This window comes from Cucurbita pepo, chromosome LG10 (genome assembly GCF_002806865.2).
Source record: "Cucurbita pepo subsp. pepo cultivar mu-cu-16 chromosome LG10, ASM280686v2, whole genome shotgun sequence".
In the NCBI taxonomy this organism is placed as follows: Eukaryota; Viridiplantae; Streptophyta; class Magnoliopsida; order Cucurbitales; family Cucurbitaceae; genus Cucurbita; species Cucurbita pepo.
This window is the reverse complement of record NC_036647.1, coordinates 6,714,491-6,727,301: the sequence shown is the minus strand read 5'-3', so window position 1 is coordinate 6,727,301 and position 12,811 is coordinate 6,714,491. Positions and strand designations below refer to the sequence as shown.

At 37.2% G+C, this 12,811-nt stretch overlaps 2 protein-coding genes across 2 annotated transcripts; one reads left to right on the top strand and one right to left on the bottom strand.

Annotated features, from left to right (window-relative positions):
- Positions 1 to 653: 653 nt before the first annotated feature.
- LOC111803332 lies at positions 654 to 5,125 on the bottom strand. The gene is made up of 5 exons (XM_023687683.1): positions 4,614 to 5,125; positions 3,105 to 3,217; positions 2,652 to 3,023; positions 1,039 to 1,732; positions 654 to 954 (listed from the first exon to the last, which is right to left on the bottom strand). Exons 1-5 carry the CDS (start codon positions 4,849 to 4,851, stop codon positions 881 to 883), a joined length of 1,491 nt encoding a protein of 496 aa, XP_023543451.1. The 5' UTR covers positions 4,852 to 5,125; the 3' UTR covers positions 654 to 880.
- Positions 5,126 to 6,404: 1,279 nt separating this feature from the next.
- Positions 6,405 to 8,524, top strand: LOC111803361 (nascent polypeptide-associated complex subunit alpha-like protein 1). The gene is made up of 4 exons (XM_023687726.1): positions 6,405 to 6,554; positions 7,124 to 7,205; positions 7,699 to 7,826; positions 7,912 to 8,524. The coding sequence occupies exons 1-4, from the start codon at positions 6,495 to 6,497 to the stop codon at positions 8,242 to 8,244; spliced, it is 603 nt and encodes a 200-aa protein (XP_023543494.1). The 5' UTR covers positions 6,405 to 6,494; the 3' UTR covers positions 8,245 to 8,524.
- Positions 8,525 to 12,811: the final 4,287 nt, after the last annotated feature.

Below are 12,811 nucleotides of genomic sequence, written 5' to 3'. Positions count from 1 at the left end.
GATTTGATCAGTTCAACCGTCATTTCATGTGTTAAAAGCTGATTTGATTGAGAAAAGATTATATAAAGCTTCATAAGTGAATATTTGCACGGTTTAAGTAGCGGATGAAGTTGCAAGCATCATTTTAATTTTATTTATAATTTTTTATTTCACAAATCTTGTAATGGGTCAAAGGGTGAAAGTTAATTGTCGAATTAACTTCATATTTTGTGGTGATTCAAAGAGATCAGGATTAAATCATGGTCACTAGTGGGATCCCCTCCAGATTAAATCATGTCACTACCTAACCAATTTTAGTATTATTTTTAAACAAAATATAAAATTTGAATATTTTTATTAAACCGATTCTCCACAATGGTATAATATTGTCCACTTTTAGCATAAGCTCTCGTGGCTTTGCTTTGGGCTACCCCAAAATGCCTCATACCAATGGAAATAGTATTCCCCACTTATAAACTCATGATCTTCTCCTAAATTAACCAATGTGGGACTCACTCCTAATAATCCTCGGGGCTTAGGGTGTTTTTTGTGTTTGTTTATATATACATATATATATATATATATACAAAGCTTCAAGTTATAAGAAAAAAGCTATGTTTTGCTTCTTTTCTTTTTTTTTTTTTTTTTTTTTTTTTTTTTTTTTTTNGCTTGCATTTTATGGAGAAAATGAGATGATAAGATGATAATACACAAAACAGTGGAAAAACATGCATGTTTATCAAGGCCTGCCACCTCTGTGGACTTTGACCTGAAAACTGCATCTCCCATCTAAGTTCCTTCTTAATCACATCATATTTACACACTTACACACACACACACCTTCTCACGTCGTCACCGACAAGCGTTCATCGCAAAACTGCCAGTCTTCGTTTCAAATCTGCTACATATGGTGTGCGAGAATCAGAAACAGTGTGAATCCCCATTGCGTGATCGTTCGATGACGATCTGCACCAGCTGCAAAATCGGTCGAGTTGTGTCAATTCTAAAAGTTTAGACTATCTATATTCAGTTTCCTATCAGTGTCAGTTTGTTACTCACATGGGGATGGCGATGGTGCAAATGATGGATTCGTCGTCGATGTTTCGTGGTGGTTGGAGTTGCTTTTTGACGGTGGTTGAACGTGAGTGTAAACGACGTTTGGTAATGGAGCTAATGCTGGAGCTGGAGAGACGACTCGATGTTTTGGTGATGGTGATGGAGCAGAATGAACAGGAGATTGCTTTCCTTCTTTTCTACTGGACTTCCTCTTGTATCTATATTGACAACCGGGCGGCTCTGCCTCGGAACTTCTCTTAGGTGATGCTGCTGTTCTTTCAGGGGCAGGGGAACCGTATTTCGGTGCGCCTTTCTCGGTTGTAGGGGCAGGTGAAATTGCAGGTGTAAGAGGGGTGTGATGGTGGTGATGGTGGCGAGTCGGGGGATGATGGTAGTTATGGGGCTGGGGTGTAGGAGCCGGAGCCGGAGCAGGAGAAGGTGACCTTACAGGGCTGTTCCCGTCACTGCCATTGAGGGAGTGTTTAAGAATCGAGGAAAGGCGAACTTGCTTAACTTTTCCGAACTCTGTATTATTCAGGCCGAGGTTACTAGAATTAGAACCCGATATTGTTTGAGCTAGCTGCTTCAGTCGTCGCATCGATGGAGTATTTCCGACTTCCAGAAGAACAGACGACTGGACAATCGTAGGGGCAGTCATGGTCGAACCTTCCGCATTCCATAGTTTAATATATAAGATCTGCATTTTGAACAAAACAAATAAGCTCAAGAAATACAAAGTTTTAAATCATCGGGCCAAAAGATATCCCACTATAGAAGGAATGGAACGGCCTAAGCCCACTGCTAACAGATATTGTCCTTTTTGGACTTTCCCTCAAGGTTTTTAAAACGCGTTTATTAGGGAAAGGTTTCCACACCCTTATAAAGGGGGTTTTGTTCTCCTCCCCCTTTAGGGCCCAGTGTCCTCGCTGGCACTCGTTCCCTTCTCTAATCGATGTGGGACCCCCCCCAATCCACCCCCCTTTGAGACCCAGTGTCCTTGTTGGCACACCGCCTCGTGTCTACCCCCCTTAGGGGCTCAGCCTCCTCACTGACACATCACATGGTGTCTGGCTCTGATACCATTTGTAACAGTCCAAACCCACCACTAGCAGATATATTCCTCTTTAGGCTTTCCCTTTCGGGCTTCCTTTCAAGGTTTTTAAAACGCATCTACTAGGGAGAGGTTTCCACGNCCAATCCACCCCCCTTTGAGACCCAGTGTCCTTGTTGGCACACCGCCTCGTGTCTACCCCCCTTAGGGGCTCAGCCTCCTCACTGACACATCACATGGTGTCTGGCTCTGATACCATTTGTAACAGTCCAAACCCACCACTAGCAGATATATTCCTCTTTAGGCTTTCCCTTTCGGGCTTCCTTTCAAGGTTTTTAAAACGCATCTACTAGGGAGAGGTTTCCACGCCCTTACAAAGGGTGTTCCGTTCTCCTCCTCAATTGATATGGGATCTCACAAGGAACAATAAAAACATTTTTTTGTAGCTTGTATACTCATAAGAGATTAAGTTCACGATCGATAACAATCTCGTTTCTAAAACTAGAAAACATCCCATAAAATGAATGCATTGAAAATCAAATGAGCGGTTAGAGATACACGAAACCTCATACGGAGCTAGTCGTAATCCCGCCTCCAGTTGACTGGTCAGTTCACCGAAGTGAACTTGAATCTGATGAACAGAGAAGTTCAATGTAAAGTTGAAAAGAATTTGCACTTTCTGCAAAAGAAATGCACTCTGTGGCGGGATTATCGTTATTCCTCCCGGGAATTTCAGTACTTCAAACGAAAAGGCCTCCCCGAACATGGATTTGGTAACATGGAGGAACGACTGATTCGTTACTAGACTTGCAAACGTCGACCTGATTAAACTTAGATACGTCTGCGAGATTTCTGAATCATCCGTATCTGAATCGAGGCTGAACACAACTTTCGTACAGTTTGATCCAGATAACGAATCTAGATATAGTACATCCACCTGATTTAAAAGAGCATCGGATTAAAATACATCGAGTATATAGAGAGAGCACAATCAGTGAACATAAACAACAATAGATACTTTGATAGACGGTATAGGGAACTCTTCAAAAATGTCGGTTTGGAGCTGCTCGACATTGTCTCTCAGCAAAGAAACGGGTCTCTCAACGTTGAATGTTGCTAATATATCATGACCTGAAAACAGAAAGTAATCAGAATAGAGCCATTTCGATTCGTGTCGACTTCCACCGTTAACAAAATAAATTCTCGCCTCACACGGTAATATTCAACTCTACTGAGATGGAAATCGAACTAAGAACATTAGTTAATGAAATAGCCAGGCTCTTGAATTATGCACGAGTTTGGACAAATCCGAAACTTCGAACTCAAAACACGTTCTAAATTCTACAACTCACTTCCAACTAAACCCCAACATGAATCTCCATGCATTCCTACAAGACATCCTATTAGCCATTAGGCTGTACCGACCCGTCCAACATGGAGAAGGGGGCGAAATCACGAATAACTTACAATATGCATCACTATAAGACATCCTATTAGCCATTAGGCCGTACCGACCTGTCCAACATGGAGAAGGGGCGAAATCACGAGTAACTTACAACACTGGTTTGTAAAATGGGGATCTTCAAATACAAATGTTTAACTTTAAGCTAAGCAAATACCAAACTAATTGTATGTTTACCCAATTCTTGACAAACTAAGAGATAAAGGTCAATCATACAAGTTTTGGCCAACGTCAAAGCTCGGTATCGGTATCGTAACCTATTCCTTTTCTCGAGGTCGAAGGTTCAAATCCCGACACACTAACTAAGCCAAAAATCCATGTAACATGTCACATAAACTACCATAGATTACTTGAAAGCCATGAAATCAGATTTGTAAGCAATGATGAACACATGTAATTAATCAAACATAACTGATTCTAGATTAAGGTCAATCATACAAGTTTTGGCCAACGTCAAAGCTCGGTATCGGTATTGTAACCTATTCCTTTTCTCGAGGTTGAAGGTTCAAATCCCGACACACTAACTAAGCCAATAATCCATGTAACTTGTCACATAAACTACCATAGATTACTTGAAAACCATGAAATCAGATTTGTAAGCAATGATGAACACATGTAATTAATCAAACATAACTGATTCTAGATTAAGGTCAATCATACAAGTTTTGGCCAACGTCAAAGCTCGGTATCGGTATTGTAACCTATTCCTTTTCTCGAGGTTGAAGGTTCAAATCCCGACACACTAACTAAGCCAATAATCCATGTAACTTGTCACATAAACTACCATAGATTACTTGAAAACCATGAAATCAGATTTGTAAGCAATGATGAACACATGTAATTAATCAAACATAACTGATTCTAGAGCTCCAATGAGCATCAAAATCTCGATCAAAATCAGCAAGAACACAGAACCACACAGAATCAGAAAGAACAAGCTACAAAATCATAAAATCAAAGCCAGATTCTCAGAACAATTCCCAGATCTATGTACCCTACAAACGAACATCAATCAAAAAAACCCTCAAAACCCAAAAAGATATCAGAATCGGTGAAGAGTTCCACCTCGATACGGGGATTTATGACCCAGATCCTTTTGATCTGCATAATGGAGAAAAGGGGGAAGCCCAAAAACAGCAGAAACGAACAAGGCAACGGACAATAGCAGAATGAAGATGCATCTAAAGCCAATGAGGCTTCGAATCGAAACACACCCACAACAGAATCGGCCATCGGAAGCCTGGCCTGATGGCCTGGAGCCGACGGCGGACTGCGGTGGCTGTTCTCCGTCGTTTTTGCCCATTCGAAACAATGCCGGCGAAGTGGGTTAAGGGCCATTGCAGCTGTGTTCCGCTAGGGCTGAGTTGGGTGCGCCCATTATTGGCGTGGGAGTAAAATTTGAATGTGGGTGTGTAATAATAACGAGACTGCGATGAATATGAAAGAGAAGGGCAAAGAAAACGTCAGGGAATCGCTTGGAGATTGAAATTTCTACTTCACTTTGGGGTTTTTGATTGTGTTCTTAATGTGGGTCATCGAAATTCGACTTGAAAATTAAAAAAAAATTATAGGTTTTTTCTTAATTCTTTTGTTAGGGTTTGGATTGAAATTGAAAAACTTGAACAGTAAGTGAACTGCAAATGACAACTCTGCTCTTTTTGGTGGCCTTTTGGATGGTGGACTGCCAACTTACCACCCTTCTTTTAAATTCAAATGAAATTATAAACAAAAAATAATATTCTTTTCATGATCCACGTGTTCTTCCACTGTTCCCTCCAGATTGTTGTACCATTATAAATAGGAGCCTGAAATCTTTTGAATCAACCTGAAATTTTTGGGTGCTGGATGGCTCGAACAACTTGAGCTCTAAAATTTATAAGTAAAAGGTACTCATTATTTTACGAGCAAGACATTAAATTAGGTGGTTGGCATGTCCTTCACCAGACAACCAAATTAATTTCACTTGTCACCTTAAAACTAATATTTTAATTTTAATATTTGTGATGGAAGAATTTGCTTTTTTTTTTTTATTAAAATAAAATTGACGAGACTACTAATGTGTAAAAACTAAAAGACATACGTTGCGACACCCGAGCAAAGGAAGCATACATGAATGAACTGATACCAAATCCAAATAAGAGTGATTCTGACGATAAGTTCAAAAGATGTGAGTGGGGACAGAGTATGCTGGAATGACTCGTTTTGGTAAGTGAGGATAGTCTTCACTCTTAAAAAGCAGAAAGTAGGCAGCGTAACAATGTTGTAGAGGATGCAAGGGATGTCAGGCCATTAAATACCGAATTCGGATTTCAAGACTATGTCATAGAGGATGCAGAGAAATGTCGGGGCTATCAAGTACTGAATTCAAATTTTCAAATTCGAATCATGATTCGAATTGGGCATGAGTCGTTACAAATGGTATTAGAGTCGTACCTCCTTTAGTAAGATGTGGTTCGGAGACGAATTAAGGTGGAAGCTAGTGAGCATGTGACACACGAGTAAAAGAGAAATACATGAATGAACCAACACCACATCTTAATAAGAGCAATCCTAAGAAGATAGGAGGGTTAAGAAAAGCTTAAAATAATAAGCATTAATTTTCATGTGATGATTAAATAAAATATTTTAATAAATTATTAATTAAATATATTAAAAATAATAGTGTTGAAATTAATATTTATAATAAACATAAAAGAGAAAAATATATTTATTGGGTTTCATCTATTAAATATTAAAATAATTAATATATATCAAATACATTAAATAAACGTGTATAATTAAAGTTGAATCCGAACCGAACCCGGAATCAGACCCGAATAAAGCTTGTATAAATAGGTGGAGTCAATTCGGGTTTTAGGGTTTCTTCTGTCGTCTGAAGCTGTCTGAAGGATTCTGTGGTTTTTTTTTCCCGGTTGTCTCGCTTATCTTCTACTCTTCACCAACGCCATGACTGCTCAGACTCAGGAAGAGCTTCTCGCCGCCCAGCTTGATGAGCAAAAGATTAATGTAATCTCTCTCTCTCTTACTCTCTTTGTCGTGTTATTTCCTTGCTAGAAATGAAAGATTTGTCACAAGCAACTCAGTCTTAGATCATTTTTTTAACCTTTTTCTTAAGAGTTGCTTGTGATTTGTGGTAGTTTGAAATCAGCTGCAATGATGGATTTTTTTTCAACTCATTTTGTGATCTGAGCAATTTCGTTTTTCGAATCCAATGTTTTATTAGTTCGAAATTCCAGTACATGATGCAATTTTCTCGCTCTGTTTCAAGTCATTTTCGTGTTAGTTTTGGAGGAGAGTAGCTTGTGGTGACTGAATCCGTCGCGATGTAATTTCATATATTTTTTTTTTTTGTTGCTAAATCAGTTTTATTGAATCCGTTTGGAGTGCATTTAATTGGAATATCAGTATTTTAGAATCATGTGGTTGTATTGTATTAATGATGTATGTAGTATCATCATTCAATTGTTCATTTTCCAAGATAAAAAAAAATGATAACTACTTGTATTTGCCGCCGTAAGACTTACAAGTATATTTTCATAATTTTTTTTATCAATGTTCTGCTAATGATATTGCAGTCTGATGAACCTGTAATTGAGGACGATGACGACGACGAAGATGATGAAGAAGATGATGACAAGGATGAGGATGATGCTGAAGGTAAGTGAATATTGAACAAGTAACCTTGTACATGGATTTCCTCATAAATTTCTTTATTTAACTCTTTAAGTTACTTAATTTTTCCTGTATTGTGCATATGATTACGCATTATAGCCTTTTCCAAATCTCGTCAATTCATTTGGTTGATTCTGATATAAGATGAATACAAGGAGCCTTTGGAGTTGAGTTATTGTTTTCTTCAGCATTTTCTCCACTCGGATGCTTTCTAAAGCTAAATATGATTGAATTTGTGGAATTCTTTATGTTATTTGCTTATTCATTGTTCATGTGCAGTGGTGCAGAGCATATAAACGAGTTTAAGTTTTGATTAACAGAGACTTGATCAGTAATCTTATCTAGTGAATGCAGATAATTTATGTTTCTTTCCATTTAGTTTGGAATGTTGCCTTGATCTCTCTCTGTCTCGTGTCCGTGTGTTGCACATGCATTACTTGGTTAGTATCTGTTGTGAGAATAGAGTTTCTTGTGGCAGGGCACGGAGAGGCCAGTGGCAGGTCGAAGCAAAGCAGAAGCGAAAAAAAGAGTCGCAAAGCAATGCTGAAACTTGGAATGAAGCCAATCCCGAGTGTGAGCCGTGTCACAGTCAAGAAGAGCAAGAATGTTGGTTTTCTCGACATCCGAAGTTCAGTTTTCTAAATCGATTCAATCCCAGATACGTCTAATATCGATGTCATTTTCGTTGCAGATTCTTTTTGTCATTTCGAAACCAGACGTCTTCAAGAGCCCGACTTCCGATACCTACGTCATTTTTGGGGAAGCAAAGATTGAAGATTTGAGCTCCCAGCTACAAACCCAAGCTGCAGAGCAGTTCAAGGCTCCTAATTTGAGTAATTTGACATCAAAGCCTGAGGCACCAACCATTGCTCAAGACGACGAAGTAGTCGATGAGTCCGGGGTTGAACCGAAGGACATCGAACTGGTGATGACTCAAGCTGGGGTATCGAGACCAAGGGCTGTGAAAGCACTCAAAGCAGCGGATGGTGATATCGTGTCTGCCATTATGGAACTTACAAATTAGTAAGAGAGCTCTATCAGGTGGAGTGTTGGAATCTTTTCTTCCTTCTTTTCCCCGCTCTGTTTCAGCCGCAGAATTTGAAGTTCAGAGATTTTAATGTTTTGTAAACGTAGTTTTTATAAACTCAGGATTGATTATGAGTTCAACTATGTTCTTCGCACACCTTTTATGAGTCTTTCTTGGTTGGTCGGGCTAGCATTCTTTGGTGCTCTTGTCGGATACCCAGTAAGAATAATGACCGTCGTAGTATTATGATAAACATAATAATCATTCCTTTTCGTAATGTATACGTTCGTATCCATTGTAAACGGAGAAATATTTCGATGCATGAAACATATGATCATGCACGAGGTCCCAACGTTTTTCATTTATTAAACCATATAAATCAATCCCTTCCATTTTTCCTTCATATTATATCATTTTACAGCATAGCGTTTAAGACATATATCGGGGTTGAATACTGTATCATTTATATCATATATCATATTATGTAGGGGTGTACATGGTCCGGGTTGGGGGATTTTTTTTTTTACCCAACCCAAAAGTTTGGGTTGGTTGGATTGGTGACCCAACCCAACCCGAAACTTTTCACAACCCAACCCAACCCAACCCTCTATTTTCGGGTTGGGTTTTCAATATTTTTTTTAAGTTTTATTTATCTACCATTTATAATTATTCCGATACAAATCTTAGATAAAACTAAACAAACACAAATCAGTTTGTAATTATTGACCAAAAAAACAAATTCAATAAAAAAGAATGAGTGAAAATGGTAACATATTAATATAGTTTAACTGGTTAAATACCAACAGTTTTTTAGAATTGGTTAGAGTAACAAAAATACATACAAAAATAGATCATAAAATTAAATAAACAATAAAAATCGTACTGTATAAACAAAAATATAAAAATATTTTAATTGAAATAGGCTTATTTACTTATTTATTTGTCCCTTCCATCCTAAACTATTATTTTTAAAAAATAATAAAATAATAAAAACAGAAACTACTAAAAAAGAATTTTAAAATAATAAAATAATATAAACAAAACAATATAAAATAATAAAAACTAAAAATAAAATAATATAAACAAAACAATATAAAATAATAAAAACTAAAACCAAAAATATCACTCTGACAAACCCATTAATACAAAAGAATTCTTAATACATTTTATATATTTTATTTGGTTCGGGTCAACCCGAAGGTTTTGCCCATGAACCCAAAACCAAACCGATTTAGTTCGGGTTCAAAAAAATGCACCCAACCCTACCCAAAATACTAATCCAACACAACCCAACCCTTATAGTTCGGGTTGGGTTGGTCTGGGTTGTCGGGTTGCCGGGTTGAATGTACACCCCTCATATTATGTCATATTAGGCACATAACATGTCCTTTAACCTATCATATTATATCATGCATGTATCATATCATAAAGCATGTACCAACATTTATTATGTCACCAAACATGTTACTCCATAACATATATAAATATCATAACATTAACATATCATATCGTAGTCATATCATTTCATAAACATTTCACACATATCAAGCATATGACACATGCAGAACCACGAGAAACATGTCATCATACAGACATAAACTTCTACCCATGCCGATAGTAAGACTTTTTACTTAGTTGCTCTAGGCCGGAGTTACTAATTATTCTTTGTACCTGCCTGAATCTGCTCCTCAATATCCAATTCGACGTCATATCAATCTTCTTGATGATATCAATTAAAACAAAATGACTGCAAAGATCCGTCACCTTGTAGTCCAATTATTTAGAATAAATAAATATCTCGACATATTTATTCTATCTCTTTTTTTCTTCCCAAATCATTGTTTCGTATTTAAAATTTTTGAAACATGGAATTGGTACGGTTTCTTGGAATATAAATATACCTAATGAATACAATGCATATTAAACATACCATTTTACCAAACTGTCCCTTTTAGTTTCACGGGACCGTTATTTTCTCTTTTTTTTTTAACTGACAAATATCCTTTTTCTGGAGGAGCATTAAAGAAAAGGTCGTAAATCTTTAATAAGATAAGATAGTGTTAATAAATTAGTTTCAAGTAAAGTCACGAGATACAATTACATTTGAGATTCAAGTAAATCCTAGTCATAGGTTGTCATGTTAGACGACAAAGGCTTATTGACCTCAAAGTAGTGATGAAAAATGACGAGAAGAATAAATGAGTCAAATTAAGTTTAGACTTGTAGATCTTCTTGACAAGGTTAAACTGATAAGATATGAATGGATTTGTGAAAAGAAAAATGTAACCACGCTAGTTTTCTAGTGACTTAAGTTGCTATCGTATGCATGACGTAACTTCTTATGCGGAAATATTCATTAATACGTCTTCATAAAACAATACCAAAGAATAGGTCTTAAAACATTACAAGGGAAATATTAAGAATAAATATAAGTAAATGCAAAAAATAGTTGTAACGCCCTTAAGTTATATATATATATATATATATGAGTTATGATGATGTATGAATGGTGTCGTACGATATCGTCTGTTGTATATGATTATGTATGAGTTATGATGATGTATGAGTTATTATGATGCTTGATAATGTGCGTAATATATATATATTTCGATGAATGACGTACTTGATATGCTTGATACACTTTATGGCAATATGATGAGTATGATGATTGCGTGACGTTTACCTTAATATGTTGATGTTTTCCATATTGAGCATGCTATATAATGATGAGTGTCATATTGCATCATGTCGTTAGATCGACATAGGACACAACCCTAAAAGCATGAAAATTATATTAATATAAATATCCACGAGTATGTGTTATCTAGAGTAACAAAGAGATGGGACTTGTGTTAGAAGAGACATTACGATGAATTTAGAGGGACCTCATGCATATGGTATGTTCATAAGCATAGGACTACTTCCCCTAGACATGATGAGGGCAGATGCGCACAATATGATGATGAGTGCCAATGCGCACATATGAGAGTGTTCATGAGGCGCATGATACTATGAGGTTCCGCTGACCTCCAGACGTCATTATAGATTAGCTTGACCAGAGGGTACAAGGGGTGTGCGAGCGCCCTGGGGATTCACACTCGCACATGTGGATCGTGTGTAGGGAAGTAATACACATCCAATTTGTCCGAGACTANGTCGTACGATATCGTCTGTTGTATATGATTATGTATGAGTTATGATGATGTATGAGTTATTATGATGCTTGATAATGTGCGTAATATATATATATTTCGATGAATGACGTACTTGATATGCTTGATACACTTTATGGCAATATGATGAGTATGATGATTGCGTGACGTTTACCTTAATATGTTGATGTTTTCCATATTGAGCATGCTATATAATGATGAGTGTCATATTGCATCATGTCGTTAGATCGACATAGGACACAACCCTAAAAGCATGAAAATTATATTAATATAAATATCCACGAGTATGTGTTATCTAGAGTAACAAAGAGATGGGACTTGTGTTAGAAGAGACATTACGATGAATTTAGAGGGACCTCATGCATATGGTATGTTCATAAGCATAGGACTACTTCCCCTAGACATGATGAGGGCAGATGCGCACAATATGATGATGAGTGCCAATGCGCACATATGAGAGTGTTCATGAGGCGCATGATACTATGAGGTTCCGCTGACCTCCAGACGTCATTATAGATTAGCTTGACCAGAGGGTACAAGGGGTGTGCGAGCGCCCTGGGGATTCACACTCGCACATGTGGATCGTGTGTAGGGAAGTAATACACATCCAATTTGTCCGAGACTAGAGACCACCCTTATGATAATTAGAGATAGGTCCGTAAATCATGTTTGCATGTGTTTGCAGTTTCATGACCCCCTATAGTGGGGCCACTTACTAAGTATTCTTCGAAATACTCAGGACGTGTGCCACATCATTTTTCAGGTAAGGACAAGGCGTACTTGTACTGAGGGCGGCGGCATCGCGAGCAGAGACTGTGGCGCGTGCATAGGGTAGACTCATATTTAAATTCCTAGTGTTTGGTTAGAATAGGTTGTTTTGTATTTCATTGTTTTAAATTATTTTGTGTTTGTTCTTATTTTCTCTAAATTTTAGTATTTCGTATTTAAACACGTAAGTCCATGACTATGTTTTCCAGAGAAGTTGTTTTAAGCGCTTTTCGAAGTTTACGTTATAAATGATGTTTATGTAAGAGTTATATTTCCGCATTATAAATGAGCATGAAACGTTAGTAGCGACTCTGAGTATGTGGAAATTTAGGTTCCTTACAATAGTAATGTCCTATACTAACCTATGATCTACGAAATTTAATGCAACTATCCTATGCATATGTCATGGTCTTTAATCGTGATGTAGTCGTCAACTATACATGAGTGTCTTGTCTTTACCTAAAATATGAAAGTAACACATGACTTGTGTATTTTAAGAAATAATTCAGTAATTGACCTCACTATTACGATTAGAGAATGCAAAACACATGCGATAATGATCAGGGACCTATCATTTAAAACCATAATATAGTTGGCCTCCATTTCGGATAAATTGGATGTGT

Bases quoted from the DNA above. Each gene is read 5' to 3' on its own strand.
- LOC111803332 (XM_023687683.1), bottom strand. From the start codon at position 4,851: ATGGGCAAAAACGACGGAGAACAGCCACCGCAGTCCGCCGTCGGCTCC. The intron at 3,218-4,613 runs GTGGAACTCTTC...TTCTGTTTTCAG, and splicing joins TCATAAATCCCCGTATCGAG to GTCATGATATATTAGCAACA. The intron at 1,733-2,651 runs GTTTCGTGTATC...TTCAAAATGCAG, and splicing joins TACGACTAGCTCCGTATGAG to ATCTTATATATTAAACTATG.
- LOC111803361 (XM_023687726.1), top strand. From the start codon at position 6,495: ATGACTGCTCAGACTCAGGAAGAGCTTCTCGCCGCCCAGCTTGATGAG. The intron at 6,555-7,123 runs GTAATCTCTCTC...ATGATATTGCAG, and splicing joins TTGATGAGCAAAAGATTAAT to TCTGATGAACCTGTAATTGA. The intron at 7,827-7,911 runs GTTGGTTTTCTC...TTTTCGTTGCAG, and splicing joins CAGTCAAGAAGAGCAAGAAT to ATTCTTTTTGTCATTTCGAA.